At 35.6% G+C, this 20,151-nt stretch overlaps 1 protein-coding gene across 4 annotated transcripts in view; it reads right to left on the reverse strand.

Moving 5' to 3' along the window:
• Positions 1-400: 400 nt before the first annotated feature.
• LOC145692784 (solute carrier family 15 member 4-like) overlaps positions 401-20,151 on the reverse strand; it is a 32,689-nt gene continuing 12,938 nt past the window's right edge. For all 4 annotated transcript variants that reach the window (XM_081768256.1, XM_081768254.1, XM_081768255.1 and 1 more), the window contains exons 4-9: positions 16,207-16,384; positions 14,853-14,930; positions 13,979-14,105; positions 9,305-9,386; positions 6,360-6,478; positions 401-5,945 (exon numbers count right to left, since the gene is read on the reverse strand). In XM_081768256.1, coding sequence (XP_081624382.1) covers positions 5,605-5,945; positions 6,360-6,478; positions 9,305-9,386; positions 13,979-14,105; positions 14,853-14,930; positions 16,207-16,384 — 925 coding nt within the window. In that variant the 3' untranslated portion in view covers positions 401-5,604. The remainder of the gene's footprint in view (positions 5,946-6,359; positions 6,479-9,304; positions 9,387-13,978; positions 14,106-14,852; positions 14,931-16,206; positions 16,385-20,151) is intronic.

The following is a 20,151-nucleotide window of genomic DNA, read 5'->3' on the forward strand; positions in this document are numbered from 1 at the left end:
GGTACTCTATGGTTTGTATTATGTCCACGTTAGAAGCAACAGAAAACCCACGCACACCACAAAGCTCACTTGGCGCGAGCTGGGATCGAACTAAGGACCCCCATGAACCACTGAGCCACCGCGTAGTGGGTAACGCATCGGCACGGCATGCAGGACGTCCTGGGTTCGAGTCCAGGTCCAGTCAGTCAATTTTTCACTCTTTGTACGCTACATTGGGTTTGTTTACTCTATCCTGTGCTCTTAATCCCGGATAGTTCACAAACTATACCCCGGTATTTGCTTGTAGTAGTAATTTCTCAAAATATAATTACAATACCCATTACTTTTGTTATAGTTGGCTCAAATGTTCATTAAATCGTTGATTTAAATAATTATGTAAAATAATAAATAATGGTAATGAAAGTATAATACGTTAAAAATTATAAAATCTTCATAAAATCAGAAAGTAGAATATTCGTTGTCTTTTATCATTGCAGGTATCAGGTCTTGGGTTTCTACATTTGCACATTTGAATTTTTTCTCATAGAGATGGAAATAATGGCACTATAAAGGTAGAAAAACTTGTGGATATAAAGATCACTGTAATAACAAGCAGGGCCGAAACCAGCCACAGAGCTTTGTGGGGGCCAAACCATTAAAAATTATCTTACAAATATCTAAATTGTGCATTTTGCATTTAGGTCGGGCCATGAAAAGTTTAGGGAGGCAGATCCCCCCAGCCTCCTCTGGTTGCGGACCTGATAAGTTATTTTTACAAACATTGTTGTGTCTCCTATTACGTGAACCATCACGATATATTGAATTATAAAACCTGAATTTGAGTAACTATTCACTAACAACAGAGAACTTGCTAAAGTCGGTTTCGGAAGGATAAAAATTTCGTTCTGCATTGAGGTAGATTTCACATTACAGCAGTTTTTCCCAATTTGTGTCTGCGGATCTTCGAGAGGCCACCAGAGGTAAAGGAGAGTCTAAGCGACATTTTATTTTTATACTTTGAACGTCGAAGTCAATAGCACCGTCAATTTTTTTTTTTTTTCCATAGTCAGAAAGGCAAATTATTTTTATATTTTCAATTGCTGTTTTGAGAAGCCGTAGGCCATGGCTATATATTACACCGAGAGATCTTCTCTTCCGACATTTGCATTCTACTTCTTTGAATTAATGTCCACTGGTGGAACACGGGGCTTCACTCAGTAGTTGCTGTGTGTACCACGGAGGCACACATAGTCTAACATAGAGGAGCTTTGTGTACCACCGCTAGTACACGTGGCGTTTTAAGTGTTCAACTTTATCTTATTATGTTGTTTCCACCTTGTATATTTGCAACATCATTATCTACGTTTCAATCAATTTAGAAGAACAGAATATAAGAGATAAAAGAAGAAATATAAAAAATATCAACTAGCCTGAAAGATGCATCACCCATTACGTTGTGTGAATTTGTAATATTAGACCTAACTGGTATGATCGTATTTTGTCAAATATCTCCGTTTGTAACAGTACCGCATTATCATAAATGACACATTCGTTGTTGAATAAATGTAATTCATCATTTCATTTTTATAATATATAAAATAAATTTTTAATTTCATGGGGGCCAAGGAGAATTAACATTCGCTGCAAGAGGTTAGTAATATTAAAAAGAAAAAATGAAATAAAATATTTCAGTTTTACATCCCACGCTTATGCTGGCTAGGCTAAAGGAGATGATGATGATTAGAAATGAATGAAATATGGAATCGACAAATTGGAAGGAAACGGGAGAACCCCGAGAAAACCCACGCACATGGTGTTTGTCCACCACAAAGTTCACTTGGCGGGAGCTGGGATCGAACCCGGGACCCCGCGCACCAGAGGTGAATATTGTTGCAGCATGGCAATTTAACTTAACACACTTGCTATTACATCTTGTAGATTAGTTTAACCAAGGTTCCCACTTGCTTGGCGAGCATGAATTTCTTGACCTTTCCAGCTTTACCATGTCATAATTTACAGATCTTCAGGATCAGCTCTATTGAATATATATATACTTTTCTTAATCAGGAAATTCTTCATTTACTAAGCATGTATATGTATATAGTGTTGTCCAGATAGAGAAGTTTTGTAAATCAAGCTAATTTATATTTATAAAATATCTTTTACTAAGTAGCCGGGCAAAGCAAAAAGAGACATGAGTTCTGAGCAATAAGAATGCGTACTTAAAATTCCCTGACTTTTCTAGGTTCTCCAATTTGGTGGAAACTCTGCTAATATTACGAATCCGAAAGCGCAGTAATTAAAAAAAAAAAAAAAAACTCAAAATAGATCTAGTAGTATTTGACCAACTTATTCAATCATTTAACGTATTACCTTTGAGATGACAGCTTACAAGATTTCAGCCTTTGCTTAACAATTTAGCTTTCAGACTAGTCTAGAAAGTATTCGACTGAGATAAACTAACATACAAAAAATCTAAATAATCCTATAAAGAACATGAAACATGAATTGTACACTACAATAAAACGCAACTACAATAACAAATATAAATTAATTACGTATATGTTAGTATGTACGACAAAATATATATACATTCATGTAAAGGATTGTTTGGTACATGTCTGTTAAGATACTGTCCTGGTATTTATCATGAGAAATATTCGGTAAGAAGACATAACCATCAATAAATGATAAATGTAACAAACTTTCCCCCTCCCACAACACAGGTCTTGGCTAGACTACTGTAGGAAATCTAGCAAAAAACCTGCAACATGAGCATATAACTTTATTGTGAAATGACGAAGTCTTTTGCTCCAAAATAAGTGTGCAGAGGAGGACGCCGAGGTTTCTCTGGCGTGATTCGTGCCACTTAGACGTTATGTTGATTCCCTGCGCTATTGGGTGTAACTTCAGAATAAACTTACTTGCTCATGTTGCACTTTTTTGCTGCGGACTGTACAATTTGACAAAATTTTAAAATTCTCAGTAACTTACAAAGAAAATTGTGCTCAAACTGATTTTTGTATCATATACAAAGGACTATTACAATACAACATTATATAATAATCTTTAGTGTGAAAACATTTTATCATCATCAACATTTTCATCTGCCAAGCTGCTCATATCTTCAGTAGAATATTGTTTAGAAAGAACTTGGAAAATTTAAATTTAAAATTATATTAGGTGCATGAGAGGATGATTCAAATCAACAAAAAATTGGCTACTTACCAATGAATCCTCTCTTGGGAAGCATAAATATTTTACATACGTTTCGATACGACACGCTAGTTTCGTCTTTATCTGCAAGGTAACAAGGATAAAAACGGATAGGAGATAGAAGGTGTAAAATAACGGATACATGCCACTAAAATAAATATAACGTAAAGAATGGATCCTGAAATGTCACGAGCAGGGCAAAACGCAAAAGAGTGAACTGAATTGAAGGAAGCGCTATGTCTATGCTACGTCACTATTGCCAGATTCAAAATATGCATCAAAGGTACGTAACCAAATTCTTCAATGTTGCCAGTATCCAAATTTAAAGCAGGTTTATACTTATAAATAAAGAATGATTCTTTAATCTTCCGTTTTTTTTCTTTCTTTCTTTCTTTCTTCTGAACCTATTACATTAACCTGTTTTATATTATGTGTATGTTGTTTTAAATGACGCGCCAATCCCGACATGCCCTCTTCTTGTGACTTTTTTTTGATTGTTTAATATGTTGTTTATTTCGGGTGTTAATATTGCGTTAATTCGCATTGAACGCGATAAATGCTTGACTTATTCACTCTTTTGCGTTTTGCTCTGCTCATGACATTTCAGGATCCATTTTTTACGTTACATTTATTTTAGTGGCATGTATCCCTTGTTTTACACCTTTTATCTCCTATTCGTTTTTATCCTTGTTACTTTGCAGATAAAGACGGAACTAGCGTGTCGTTTCGAAACGTATGGAAAACATTTATGCTTTCAAAGAGAGAGTTATTGGTAAGTAGCCTATTTTTTGTTGTCTGGAAAATTTAAATGGTATTTTAATAAGTCAAGAAAACATGTAATAAAAGATATTCAGTATATGTCAAACAATATCCTCTTGTTGATATTTGCGTGGTACGAAATTTCAGTATTTGTACTTATAGCTTAAAAGCTAAACAAGTGTAACAAGATAAATTGTTCACCCCAGGGGTAAAAGTAAACTGAAAAGGTAGGCGGACGGTAGGTAGCGTCATGATGCCAGGCTGTCCTCCTGGCTATCTTCGCCCATTGTATTGTTTTAGGAACTGGGGGGACGCCGTACATATCTTTTCGAGGTCGGGGGACAACAACCCTCGCGTTCCCCCTCACTTTTACTCCCCTGATTCACCCGATATATATATATATATATATATATATATATATATATATATATATATATATACGTTTCCTCTTGCTCTTCAGAATGTCTTCTCATTCTTGAATTACTTTCTCGCAGTAGAAAATAGTTTTGTTACGTGTCAACGACCTGTACTTTTTTTTTTCTCTCGAGGCTATCAACAACAGAGCACAAGGGATAAGATGTACTTTCGTTATTACTGTATATTGGGTCGCCTGGGTTCGTACAGAAAAACTATACTATCACTAATCTCAGGTCTAAAGCTGTAACTATTAGATATTCACTTGTCTTTTTCTTCGTCTTTTTTAAATAGAAATTTTGAACTATGTTTAGCGATCAAGAAATATATTTAATTTGAAATAATAAGCTTGAAGATTTCAGCTATCGGTAAACAATTCATACTAAGACTAGTCTACAAATTATTACATTTAAATAAACTAGCACAAAAATCTAAATAATGCTACAACGTACATATTTTGAAAAGCGAATTACACATCACATTTAAACGTATGTAGAAAAGAGGAACTTGTTTCTCATATTATTATTATTATGATGATGAAGCATTTCCAAAAATGCTAATAAAAATTTTAACAAATGACCATCTCTCGCATTTCATTTAAACCCTGTAGTTTTCGCACGAATAAAACAATATTAACAATTTCTGTATGTGCTTCCTACAAAAAGTATACAATTCCCAGGGAGTCTGAGAACTATAGAAGCTAATAAGAAAATTTCCTTTAAGTAATACGATCTGGTTTTCAAAAAATCCCAATAATTATATAATAAAAATATATATATATATTTTAAAAAATCAATAAATCCTTAATGATTTATCATTTGGAAGGAACTGCTGTGTTTAGTTACAGAAATACTAACCAAATTATTGCCGTACTATTATTACTAATTGTATATAAATACTTATCTTTATACACTCTATGTATATAGGTCTTTCCTGCCAACAGTGTTTGAATTCACTGAAATACTCAAAATCAAATACATATCAGGTGTGCATCATACATCAATAGTATATTTTTATTAATATAAAAATAATCTCTACAACAAACATATAAACTCCTTATCTGTTTACCATATATACACACATTTACATAAATCATGAGCAAAATAGCGACTAATATGTGTATTCATAAATAATTCTATATTTGCTCGATTCCCACGAGCAATCATGAAAGACTATATAATGACTCCAATTTAATATGAAGGCAAAACTCAGAACTGAGCTTCCTGTAAGCGAGTCCTACCCATTGGCTCCAGCACTTTCAACGGTGCTCGTACTGGCTCGCGAGCTACTAACGCTGTCTCGACGCGACCTCGAGCTCCCCCTAACAGATCTATAATGATGAACCCCCAACCACGTGGAAAATAAAATAAAGGTAACACCCTGAATGCCACCCAGTAAGAAAAAATAATAATCCATATGACCTTTGAAATAATGAGATCCATCTCGTATCCAAATGCCTTTTAAAACAGCCACTAGACCTGTGCCAAGGAATGAACCACAGCCTTCCATCGCAGAAAGAACACCCATCACAATACCTTGCAGAGAACGTGGGGCGGCAGAGTAAGCGAATTCCAAACCTGTAAAGAAAACTCTTATTACTTCAAAATGAAAATCGACAATAATTTACTGCTTAAAAATTGTTTTACACATAAAAGAACTAAATATCCTGCAACGAATAACTAATAAATTTCGAGTTTAATGTCACTTCTTAACACCAATATATGAGACATGAACTACAGAGGGAGACAAAACCTGTCATAGCTGTAACGGCCCCAAACTATCAGCAAATCCTCTATAAGGAGTTGAAAAAATGTAATTTGAAAAATTATTAGTAAAGTTACACTCAGGTACTGAAGTATTAATGTTTCAAAATTATGTAACGAACAAAAGACCTGCATTCATAACGAATTTTAGGGATGCATAATTTCTGTCAGCCTGTTCTTGTACTTCGAAACCACTCCGTACATACAGTATAAAGGAAATGATCTTACCTGCGACTCCGGCGAAAACTTCAGCTGTACCCACTAAACAATACTGGGGGACCTGCCACAGAATGGAGAGATCGCTTGCATTGTATGTTGTATTGCTAATGGTTTGAGTAATTCGATGCCTGCACAAAAGAAAGACAAAAATCAATCTCTATTCTAATTAAGGATTTTATTATTATATTAGTATTATTATAAGGTTAACATGTAATTTCGTTCTTTAATTTCAATACAAATAAATAATTAATAAATAGTGTAACATACGAAAATCAAAACAATAACGTTTATCTTATAATGAAAAGATTTGATATAAACCAGATAGCTAGTTGTTCCTGATAAGGTAACATATTTATTTTATCACCAACATTTTCCAAATCACATTCCTACGTTCCAGAGATGATATTTAGAACTATGTCATACTCCCTCTGAATTCCACAATATTTCCACAGGTGAGGATAGTATTTTTCTTAAGACCCTGGATCGATTATCATTTTTGTTCTATGACGATCAACACTAAAATCAGAAGTACTAATAAATGTTTACTACTTCCGCTTTTAGTAGGGTGTTAGGAGTGAATATGGTTTCTTTTCATGAGATATTAAATTGATTTCTATAAACAGCTTGTAGCAACTAATTACGTTTTTTGTTCTATGGCGATCAACGTTGACGGTTGCCATTGGAAACGGTTGATTTCTATCACTTTCGGTTTAAATAGAGGTGTAACGGAGGAAATATAACCTATTCTTGTAGCACTTGTCGCTAAATAGACCAGTCAACAAAGGAAAGTTGGAAAAAAATGAATCGTGTAGTTTTGAAATTTGACACAGTTGTGGGGGAAGTGCCCTAAATGACATAATGAAAGTCTCCGAGCTTGGAGGGTGGACGGGCGGTGGAGGATAGTTTTTTAATTTTTTTTTTTTAATATTTCAAACACTTGGAATCTACCAAAAAATATTTCAAGTACGCACTTAAACTACATTAAATTTCCTGTGAAAATAGTCCTATACATTTTTTCGTATGATCAATAGTTTAGAAGATATAGGGGCATAAAAAGTACATATTAAAAAAAAAATATTGAAACAAAGTGCTCAGGTAACCTTCAGGGAAAAAAAAAATCCCTATTCAGCAATATACAACGGAAATACACAATTTCGTGCACAAACACATTAACGCCCAGGGTACTTTTGTACAAGTAGCTTGCGCGTTGCAATCCCACATTTTGCTTAGTTCTCTTAACACTCTGAAAGTGTGCAGACGAAGCCTGTATGTTTAATGTTCGTGTCTTATACTGCCATTTGCAGCTACACAGTGCACTACAATGGTTGAAAAGTGTTTATTATGAATGAGGATGTGATGTAGGTGAAAAGCGGATAAAGATGCTTATGAAGCCAAGTATTGAAAGAAACGATGAAACGAAACCATGAAGGTTTTAGAGGGAACAAAAATGTTCTTCGTGTTTGTTACAGGCGTCCTGCAACTTTCGACGGCGTCCCGTTTTAGTATGGACAGCCCACTTCACGACATCTGCAGTCCATCACTGTATCATGACGCAGTAAAAGGTTGAGCAACCCGAGGTAACATAGACCCGTCGCCACCTGAACGAAATCGGGAATAGATGAAATCGAATAACGTTGCTACACAAGATGTTAGTATGTTCAAGTCCTTGATATCGATGCTGCTACCCACGAGTCATGATTCTAAACACGCAAAAGTCCAGTGTAAATATCAAATTTCCAATGTGGCTTACAAGCTAAGTATTGAGATTTCAGAATAAACCACAAGACAAAACAAATTAGAAAATATACATAATGACATGTTCTATAATTTGGATAAAAAGTAAGCAAATAGTTCACGAGACCACAAAATAACAGTGCTAACATTTTAACAAGGAAAGGGAAAATCCAGAAAAACTTATGATATACAGGGTGTTATGAAAATGTATCACAATATTTTGGAAGCAGATTCCTCAAATCAAAACAAGAAAAAAAGTTTATATGGACCTGTGCTCAAATATGGATTGTTTTGGAGTTATAGGGTACCGAAAACGTGAAACAAGTGAACTTTTAAAGTTCACAGCTCCACTACTATGGGACCTATCGTAGTCGGGTCAAGACATCACTGAGGGAACTGGTATATGAAGTATCTAAATATCTAAGTGTGTTCCAGTACTTGTATTTTTAGTGATGTAGGTGGAGAGTGATCAAATACTCCCAAACAGCCTCTCTAAAAATGATTGTGCAAGTACCAGAGGATCTGAAAGATGGACATTTGGATAGTTCACGTACTAGCTTCTCAGTCATGTCTTGACCCGACTATGATCGGTCCTATAGTAGTGGAACTACGGACCTTTAAAGTTCATTTTTTCACGTTTGCGGCAGCCTGTAACTACGACTATGCACTTCCGACCACAAGTCCATATGAACTTTATATATATATATATATATATATATATATATATATATATATATATTAAATTTTTATGTGAGAAATCTATTCCCAAAATATTGACGAATTTTTGTAACACCCTGTATATGACACATTATCGCTATAATACATGTCATGGGCAAAGAACCCAGGTATTGAAATTTACCACTTTCTTCTTCCATATCCGATAGTGACTGCTCTGCTCCAATCCAATTACCGTTGCTTTTGTCTTTCTAATGCTTAGTTTTACCCCATATTCTTCGCAGTTTTTTAACATCATAATAATTTTCTTTTCGGATTCCGATCAAATGGAAAGGAAATGGAAAATATGGAACAGTTGATAAAGTAGAAATACTGGGGAGGGGAGCGGGGGTAAGCTTAGACCACTGCCCAAAGAACCAAAAGTAGACTGCATACATTATTCCACTAAAATTCTATACCCATCTCTTTGCCTGGAGATATTTCAACCTAGATGACAGTTATTCTACGTTAAGTTTACGCTTAATACACTCACTCATAGGACTTACCCTTCACTCCACAATTCCAGGGAGAAAAACTCCAAAACTCCGGCCATCACAACTGCCAATAAACTAAACGCCATACCGATAGCTGTAAACAATAAAATAATCCTGTATCAATATTCGTCAGTGAAACATGGGAAAAGTTTACAAAAATTAGATTTTCAACTACTTTTAATTGTGTTCTATTATTTGAAATCTTACATTACGAATCTTTCAACAAAATACATAGTATAGTAGAAAATTCTGACATGTTGTATCCAATATATGGAAGTTTCGATAATACTAGATTAATATATTGCAGTAAAAGTATGTCTATTTCGTAAGTATTTTTTGTTTCACATTTACTTAGTAACTATAAAATAACACGGGAACTACCTATTTAAGGATATAAATTGACCATATCTGTAACAATTTGTAACAAAGCGTTTCCATATAATAGTATAATAAGATTGTAAGTATTCATTACATAACTGTGAACACCCAATTATCGAATAATTCTTCATAGTCAAAGAAATGTGGAATAATCTTAATTCACAAATCTAGGTTTAAGGGTCTTCACTACAGCGAAATTAAACTACCATTAAAGTTTTTTTGTGTAATATCTTCAGAGCAAATAAAAATATTCGAAAAGCAGAAACGTAGTGAAGTAGACAATACGATTTTGCATGTGATACGTTTACCACAATTCACCTATCTGCTTTTGGTATACCGCTATTTACAGAAACCGTAAAAATATGCTAAATCTATCTACAATTGCAAATCGAAAGCAGATAGATGAATTGTAATAATGGTATCACATGCAAAATCGTATTTTCTAGTTCACTACGTTTCTGCTTTTCCAATATTTTTTATTTGTTTTGAAGATCTTACAGAAAAACTCTAAAATTAGCGGTAATTTAATTTCGCTGTAGTGAAGACCCTTAAGATTATACCATTAACTACAAAGTACATTTTACAGGTTAGCACAATATTACAAACTAGTATTTGAGGTTGTTACGTGTTCGTCACATGGGAAGCTCATCTTAGCAGATTCAAATGGGCACGCAAAACAATTTACGAGGGACAATCAATAAGTTATCTACCTAGACTGGAAGGGCGGGGCGGAGAATAATGATGCCAACGCCACTGTGGGGAACCCCGCTGCACAATTTGGGTCAGTCGGAGCAACGGAGTGGCTGTGAACAGAGTGTTTGTGTTACGTCGCGTGGCAAAATGTTTGTGTGACGCTGCGAACAATGAATTTGCAGAAGTTCGAGCACCGCTCGGTCATCAAGTTTCTCACCATTGGAATCCTGAGAGCAAGCAGGAGTCCATGCAGTGGAAACACCACGATTCTCCGCCCCCGGAGAAATTCCGCACACAGCCTTCTGCGGAGATCACGGCAACCAGTGGTTTGAAGGCCATGGCAAAGACTGATTTTTCTCTGAGATTTCTTCGCTGCCCACAAACTGGCGACGGTGCATAGCCCTCCATAGGGACTACATCGAAAAACAGTGATGACCAGGTGAGCCTATCTGCATTCCTTTCTGTCTAGGTAGATAATTTATTGGACGCCTCGTAGATCAGAATATGAAAGAATACATGGAGGATATAGATTGGAAGACAGAAATGAATAACGTGAGAACATACTACAAATGGGGGAAGAATATAATCTTACCATCTTGAATACCTTCTACAAGAAGAAAGAAAGAAAGAAAGAAAAAAAACACCTTGCTACATATACAAGTGACACTTCAAAGTCTCAGGTCGAATTCTTCTTGCGGAGGAGCGAAAACCTACGTGATGCAAATGACTACAAAATAATACCAGGTAAGAGCCTAATAAAGCACCGTCTCATAGTAGCAAGAAGACGACAAAATGTTCCTCTTTGAAGTGATGGAAACTAGATGGGCAAGTGCTGAAGAGATTCGAAGGATCTCAAGTACTGCAAATGAAGGAAAAAGAGATGCGCGTGAAAAAAGAGCGGATCAGAGTCTCAGTAGCACTCTGGGAAACATCAAGAAAAGTTTTGTTGGAGAAACAAAAGGTAGATGCCTCACTGATAACAAAACATGGTGGTGAAATAAAAGTTCAAACAGCTGTGAAGAAGAGAAACGAACGATATAAAAATTTGCAGAACTCTAGCAATCAACAAGAGATGAAGAATTATACGGAAGCGAAGAAGAATGCCAAGAAAGCAATTAGTATAGCAAAAAGGTAGGCTTACATTGAGTTGTACAACAACATGAGAACTAAAGAGAGGAAAAAAAAGATGGTTTACAAGCTTTCGAAGGTAAAAGAGAGGCAAAAGAAAGATCCTTTGTATGGGCACTGCATCAAAGATGAAAATAACGAGGTTTTGACAAGAAGAAGCGGTGAAAGTAGTTCCAGAAACTTTTCAATGAAGAAGAGACGTAGGAAGCTTGCGAGAATCTACTCATTAATCAGGGACTTGTTCGGCCTGTGGCTATCGTACATGTGGAAAATGCCATGAAAAAGATGAAAAGTGGCAAAGCCGGAAATATCCCTATCAAAGTACGAAAAAGTTTAGGTAAAGAAGGAGTGCAGTGCTTTACTCGAACTTTTAATAGCATATCGGAAAGAAGAAATATGTCAAAAGAATGGAAAAGTAGTTATGGTGTGCCGGTTATTGCGAACGAAGGAGATATGCAACATTGTGGCAATTACAGTAAAACTAATGAACCATGCAATGAAGCTCTGGGAGAGAGTGATAGAAGCAAGATTGAGGGAAAAGACCGAAATAACAGAAAAATGAAAATGAAATCTTTGAGTTTTACGTCCCACGGTTATGCCGATTAGGCTAAAGGAGACGGTGATGATGAGTAATGAATGAAATGGTGGAATGAAGAAAGTGGGAGGAAACGGGAGAACCCCGAGGAAACCCACGCACACGGTGTTTGTCCACCACAAAGTTCACTTGGCGGGGGCTGGGATCGAACCTGGGACCCCAAGCACCAGAGGTGAACGCTCTACCACTGAGCCACCGTGGTCCCCCGAAATAACAAAGAACCAATTTCGTTTTATGCCAGGACGATCGACAACGGGTGTAATATTTACACTTAGGATGCTAATGAAAAAGTATAGAGAATATCAGAAGAACCTCCATATGGTTTTCATCGACGTAGAGAAAGCAAATAATAAAGAGTGCCACAGGATCTTACTGGCTGAGCACCGAAGAAAAAGGGTGTTCCGAATATATACATCTGTATAGTTCAAGATATGTATGATGAATATCGGATAGGAGTGAGGAGCGCATGTGGATTAACAAAAGAATTCACTGTTACAATGGGACTTCATCAAGGATCTAGTCTTAGCCAATACCTTTTTGCAGTTGTGATGAACGAGCTTACAAAGAACATCAAAGAGTTCTGCACTTTGGAATATGCTATTTGCGGACGACATCGTGCTGATACAAGAGAAAGCAGATACCTGGAGATGAGCATTGGAAAACAAAAGGCTTAGCATTAATAAAACCAACAACAAAATATTTACAATGCCCATTCACCAAGATGTAAACGGAAACAAAATAATACGACTGGACGAAGAGATGGAGGATGAAGAAATTCAAGTGCTTGGGATGAATACTACAGAAAAGTGCAGAAATAGAAGATGTAAACAATAGAATTAGCAGCAACAGGACAAAATAGACAGAAGCGGTAGGAATATTGTGTGATCATAGGGTAACAATACGACTAAAACAAAAAAGTTCGTCAAAAAATACTGACACCTGCCAAATTATACAGAGCAGAATGCTAGACAAAGAAGAAAGAGGAGCAGAAATTGTTATGTTGCAGAGATGAAGAAGCTGAAGTAGATGTGAGTGTGACGCAGAAGAACAGAATCAAGAATGAAGTGATCCAAGGAACAGTAAAGGTGAGAATAGAAAAAAATATAAGAAAGTGGACTTCAATGGTTTGGACATGTGAGAAACCTCCGGAATACGTAGATGCTATAGAACTGAATGGGAAGCGAACGCGAGGCCGACCAAAGAAGAAATGGGGAGATTATGTGAAGAATCATATGCTGCAGTGTGGTGTCACGGTGGATATGACAGAAGTCAGAAACAAATGGAAGTCAGCGATCAGAAAAGTCGACCCCAGCTAACTGGGAAAAGGGTTTAGAAGAAGGACATTAGACGTAGTAAGTCTCCATAAGGTAAGATTTAGTGCCAAGTTTTTCTTTCTTTCTCTCTCTCTTCAATAACAAGGCTGCGCGGTGGCTCAGTGGTAGAGCGTTCACCTCCGGTGCTTGGGATCCCTGGTTCGACCCGAGCTCGCGCCGTGTGAACTTTGTGGTGGACAAACACCGTGCTCGTCGGTTTTCTCGGGGTTCTCCCGTTTCCTCCCACATTCCTCACTCCCCCATTTTATTCATTTCTCATAATCACCATCTCCTTTAGCCTAACCGGCATAACCGTGGGACGTTAAACTCAAAGATTTCATTTTATTTTTCAATAACAAGGCTTTCAGAAGAAAAGTTGTTCAAGTTCATGAAATTTATTATATCAAATTTTTCTATATATGTTTCATATGGGTTACCCAGCTTTACTGAGGATGGTAAGAGATTACCGGATTTTCTTTTTTTTTTTTTTTTTTTAGCAAATTTACTGTTATATTAAATTACAGAGGCAGTAAATAAAAGATAAGTGAACAACTTACTGTAACAAATTATTATACGTACCTATCCTAATGAGTAAAGTAACACGAAAGCCTATCCTATCCAAGGCTGGATACACAAAACTGTTCATGATTGGTATGAGGGCAAGAATAAATATTTGATCAAAAAGAGTCAACCACGCTGTGGGCATCTGCAATAAAATCAAAGAATACATTACTACCTTAAAATTAAAGTACAACACATTTTCTATTTCACGTAATAGAAATAAAATCTTATTCAGACAGTGTGTTAACACACTCAGGAATATAAACAATGATATCTTTACTTCAAATTCTGATTCTTAAATAATTATTTTGGCTCTCCCACGAACGATAAAAGTAGGAATAATGGAAATAAAAACATCATGAAAATATAAAGAAATAGGGTCAACGCAGGACAGTATTGGTAAACCTTGTCAAATTTATTGATGTGATCCACTTGTCAAGTGGGGGTTTTAAAAAATAAAAGGGTTCTTGTGAGAACAGAATGAAATTCATTGCACAGACACCAACTATGTACACTAACAAATTATACATACTCAAGCATCATGTTGATTCTATGTGGTTATCTAAAACTGTTCTACTTCTGTTGATACCCGTGTTTATATAATTTATTTAGCGTTAGGTAGTTTTTACTGTCCAATTAATTTCCATTTCTCCTTCCTTACTATTTATTTTTTTCTTATCTGTATTTTATCAATGTTGCCAGTATAAGACGGAAAAATTCGACGATTGAGTATCATTTAATGAATTCTTAATGCAGTAAAGAATAGCACGGTTTTATAGGTTCATTTAAAAGGCAGCTCTTGAAAACTGCCTACATTAACAATAACAGATAAAATTTTATATTTTATATATAATAAAAAATAATAAAATAATTAGACACAACTTGAACTTACCATGAACTCGGAATGGCTATTGCTTTCATCAAAACCTACTTTCAGGTGCACACCTTGTGCTTGAAACCCAGTTTCAATCTAGACGAGGAACGAAATAACAATTAGAAAACATTGCACATTACACATCATCAAGGCAACTACACAATAGCAACACACGCGAAGTCTGGTATTGATTTTCCTGAATTTTCAAGACTCAGTAAATACACTTTTCCTGACCTGCAACATTGCAAACACCATCATTTATGGCTAGGTTTAAATAATAATAATAATTTTCTTAACCGACCTTCAACCATCTCCTTTTTACTTTTTTAAATACAGTATAAGCTTTCTTACTGTAAATGTCAAACTTCTTTTATTTGGAATACAACAAAACACAAGTACCTAACAACTGGATGGCATTTATTATCTTCACAAAATCTGTCGACGGCTTCGGAGCCGGTACTGTGATTTACTTACAGTAGCAGTTATAAATAATCTCGTTCATGCAAATACCTACCGTCGCTGACGCGCCTGCTTCATACGGACATCCCCTTGCTACCACTCGGGCCCCCCTGCTGCGCTTCTACGCTGACTCGTGTTAGATAGCCTTCGTGCCTTTTAGTGGCAGCCTAACATAAGTTGGTTCGTGTTTTAGGCACTGTAGTTTTTACGTCCTACGTTCACACTGTATTTATACTCATGACTAAATCACAGTTACAAACAACGAACTACAATCACTACCAAGTGATCTGGGGGAGGAACTAAATAATATTCTAATAATTATACACACCAACTTCAATATCTACGCATTTTAAACACATTTATATATATATATATATATATATATATATATATATATATATATATATATATATATATATATATATATATATATATATATATATATATATATATATATATATATATATATATATATATATATATATATATAAACATGTATCAGTTTGGTTTATTCCTTTGATTATTTATTTACAAGCAACAAACATTTTTTTCTGTTGCACCTGATTTTATTTATTATTATTTAGTTTGTTCTTTTTCCTTCCAAGTTTGAATTTTAACACCTTGCGCCGCTCCTCAAGCTTTTTTATTTCTAAAGATAATTTTCTTATCATATCCTTTTTGAATCTGCCTTTATTCATTGGAATGTTTTTTATGCCTTCTGTGAGCAGATAATTCCTGACATTCCTTCACTCATTTTTATTTGATGTTTAGTTTAGTTTAATGTGAACCTTGAATAGAGGCTTTTTTATTCATGTATACCTATTATCTATATTTTTTTCAATTGCGAGACAAATATCTGATTATAGACCATAGATGTATCTGCTAAACAGGAAGAATAACCACGAAAGCTTACCTGAAAGAAAACTAACCAATATGGCAACAGGCAGATGAACAGAAGAAGAATATTTCCCAGTCGTTTGACATCTTCAACAGCAGAATCATGATGGCTACCACCGTAGCGGATTTTAGCGTAGTCTAACCACGACGGAGATTTGGGTCTTCGCCTACTTCGACGGTTCACAATTGGAGAACTGCACAAACACAATTAATAATCTTAGCTACAATAAAACAAGTATTTAACTTTTTTTTCTTAATGTCACTACTATTGTTTTTTTTTTTTTCTACGTTTTCATAGGAATATTAAAAATAAAATAAGTGACGCCAACACATGATATATTAAGACAAAGTTTATTTGAATATCTACTTTATGTTATGAAATATATAACAATTTAGGAAGAAAACGTCACTTTTCGTTTATAATGCAGTTATTTCCCAACACCCTGTAGAAGCTTATGAAACTTCGGAATATGATTAGAGTCATATCAAATGATAGAAAATTTCCCATCATTGGTAGAAACACACCTATCATCTGATCTTTACAGCGAATTGATATACTGCGGCAATTAAACATCGTGATCCCTCCGCTTTATTTATTTATTTATTTTTTAAAATATAAATATCGCTAGTAAAAGTTAAGCCTGGAGAGATTGCAATGTACGAGAACTTTAGTACAAGTCAAAATATTTAAACTATCACTGTACAACAACTTCCAAACATTAATATTATCGCTTTCTGAAAGAAAAGAAAAAGAAATCCAACAGCTTCAGAGAATTTCTTAAATAGTATATGAAAAGTGGGAGGAATCCAAACTGATTTTTCCTTACATTATGTTCTCCACCGATAATAATTTAATATAATTAACATTATAATAAACAATTTGTTTCCCATTGCCGAATTTCTAGTTGTCTTAAATAGAACGTTAAAAAAAGACTGCTTTTGTCGGATGTTTTTTCCTAAGTAAGCGTTAGCTGTACTGTTTTTTCATACCATATCAAGTCTGACTTCCTGCACTGAATTCTGTAATAAAATTTTTACAAAATACAGTACTGAGTTGCACATTCCACCCGAGAAGAATGGCGAAATTGTCTCTCAATCTAGAATGGTATTGTTTACATGTATGTTTAAGTATGGAGCCCAGCTTGTAACTAGTACTGTTAGGGTTGAGCAACCTAAGTGCCTAATACTATTACTATGAAGAGTGAAGGACAAAAGCAACAAAATAATCTTTTCCTTCTGATATTCAAAATAGTTTGTGTAACTTTCTGTTGAGCGCCTTTTCTCGCGAGCTCTCAAATCCAAGTGAGTAACCAGGTAATAAGCTTGCTGGTCGTCAAATAGGTACAACAGTTGCCACCACGCAGTAGCACAAAAGACTCATCATCTTTTTAAAGCCCACAATATTTGTTTCTTTCGCCCTGCTAGTCTTACAATAGTGTTTGACAAAAGTAGTTTAAGCGAATACGTTGCTACGAGAAGCCTTTAATAAGTTTTAAGCCTAACATATGGCGAGCAGATGAAGTTTCCAAATACTTACTTAGATTTCTACATAACTTCACTTGATCTCAACGCACTTAGAACACCGATCATTAAGACATGTACCAATAGAAAAAAAAATGTTTGATTACAGCTCTCAAACTAGTCCTGTATATCATAAAGGGTCAACGTTAATTCATTATCGTCGCTGGAACGTGAGCCACGCACAGGATTCTTCAGATTTTGAAACATGTAAAGTTACTTGGGACCACACCTGGAGAATAGGGTTGGTGGGTGAGAAACTGGATTGATTTGATTTTCAGTTTAGCGTCGCTTTTCAGCAGCGAGGCTATGAGATGAACCTATAGCTTTACATGGGTTCTGAATCACATGAACTCCCGCCGAGAATCGAACCCAGGTCTTCCACGCCAAAGTTGCGTATACTAACCACTTAGACACGAGAAAGCTCTGTACACAGGAGTATTGTAGTACAGCTTTCGTACACATCGCCTGGTATTAATGTTCCGCATCTTATTAAAACCGAACGGTAAATGGTAACACCTTCTCTTTTGCTTTCATGCTAAGGATGATATAATCGTTTCACTGAGTTTCGTTATTCCACGATTGTTGCGCCACTTTTAGTTTTAGAATACAATGAACGATTTCGTAATTATTGGAGCAGATGTTACTACTCGAATTCGACGGTCACAATAGATACTTAACTACAATAAATAAACACATAAATTGAAAGAGGAGGAACGTTAGTAACAGATGTAAAAATATCGTAAGTTTACAATTTAAAACACCTATAGTGCGCCATATTTTTTAATCTATGGCTTTTCAAACAATGTGACTTTACTTGAGTTTAAGTCCGTATTGTTGTGGGTCTTTGTGCGGTCGTGGAGGAGGCGACCTTCTACTAACGAGACTTCAAATCACGACCAGAGATTGAATACGGTGCAGCCGTTCCCCACCACACAATCTCACCTCCAAGAGAGGTGGATAACAACAATGATTTTGCTTTTTCGTACAAGTAGTTAAATGCATTACCAGTGATAATTTCGAAGCACACAATATGGCCGGTACACCTTCTCATGTACGTTACATGAATTCTACTAACGTTTAAACTACCAGACTTTTGTCATCAATCATTTTATACCACGGAAAGCACAAACCATTTATTACGGGTGGAAAACCAACTCAGTCCATGAATACTTTTTTCTGTCCTTGGTTGTTATGAAATAAACATATTTTCCTTTGGTTGTAAAAATGCACCAAACTTAGGTGACAATTACAGGGAAGTAGCATGTGATCCGCATATAAACTCAGTTCAATAATGGAATAGGATCATACGTATCGTTCCAGTTATAAAATACTGAAGCGAATCAACTTTCGTATTACTGTGCTTCCTCGCCTATCAGTAGCAAAGAAATGTCTACCACAAACTTTTCTTCATATAATTAAAATTTAGAAAAAGAAAAGCGCTAAGTTTGTAAGGCAAAGAATGTATTTATTTGGTCTAGGAATTAATTCGTGCGGTTTTACAAAAGATGGTGTAACTAGCTTATTGTCCCATAGTTTCGTTGATCCAAACATGCGTTGAAAACTACTGTCATTGAGCATCTTGTTCAGTATATGTCAGTTGCTTGAAGCGGAAACAACAACATTTTTTCTTCAACTGAAAATGGCGCATTTTGTGCCTGATAAAGTGTTTTTGCGGGGAGTTATTCTTCATTGCTTTAACATGAAGAAAAGTGCTACCGCAAGTCATCATATTTTAGTGGAAGTGTTTGGTGAGCATGCTCTAGCTGAGCGAACGTGTCAGAAGTGGTTTGCACGGTTTAAAGGTGGTGATTTCAGCTTGGAAGACCAAAAGCAATTTGGACAGCCAAAAGAATTTGAAGATGAAGAATTGAGAGCATTGCTTGATCAGGATTCGTGTCAAACGCAGGACGAACTTGCAGAATCATTTGGAGTTGAGCAAACAACAGTTTCCAAACGTCTCAAAGCCATAGGAATGATTCAAAAGATGTCTTATTGGGCTTCACATGAATTGAAAAGAAAGACGTTGAAAGAAGAAAAACCGTTTGCGAATTGCTGCTTCAAAGACAGAAAAGGAAGGAATTTTTGCATCGAATTGTAACTGGTGATGAGAAGTGGATTCATTACGAGAATCCTAAACGAAAAAAGGCCTGGGTGAAGCAAGGTGAACCAGGTCCTTCACAACCGAAACGAGATATTCATTGTGCAAAGGTTATGCTGTATATATGGTGGGATTTGAAACGTGTGGTGTATTATGAACTTCTGAAACTTGGTGAAACTATTAATGGACACCGCTATCGACAACAATTATTGCGTTTGAAGCAAGCTCTCTCCTGAAAACGACCAGAATGGAATAACAGGCATAATAAACTTATTTATCAAGATGATAACGCTCGACCGCATGTCGCAAAACCGGTCAAAACCTATTTAGAAAATGTCGGAT

The sequence above is a fragment of the Thermobia domestica genome, chromosome 8 (assembly GCF_964235325.1).
Source record: "Thermobia domestica chromosome 8, izTheDome1.hap1.1, whole genome shotgun sequence".
NCBI classification, from domain to species: Eukaryota; Metazoa; Arthropoda; class Insecta; order Zygentoma; family Lepismatidae; genus Thermobia; species Thermobia domestica.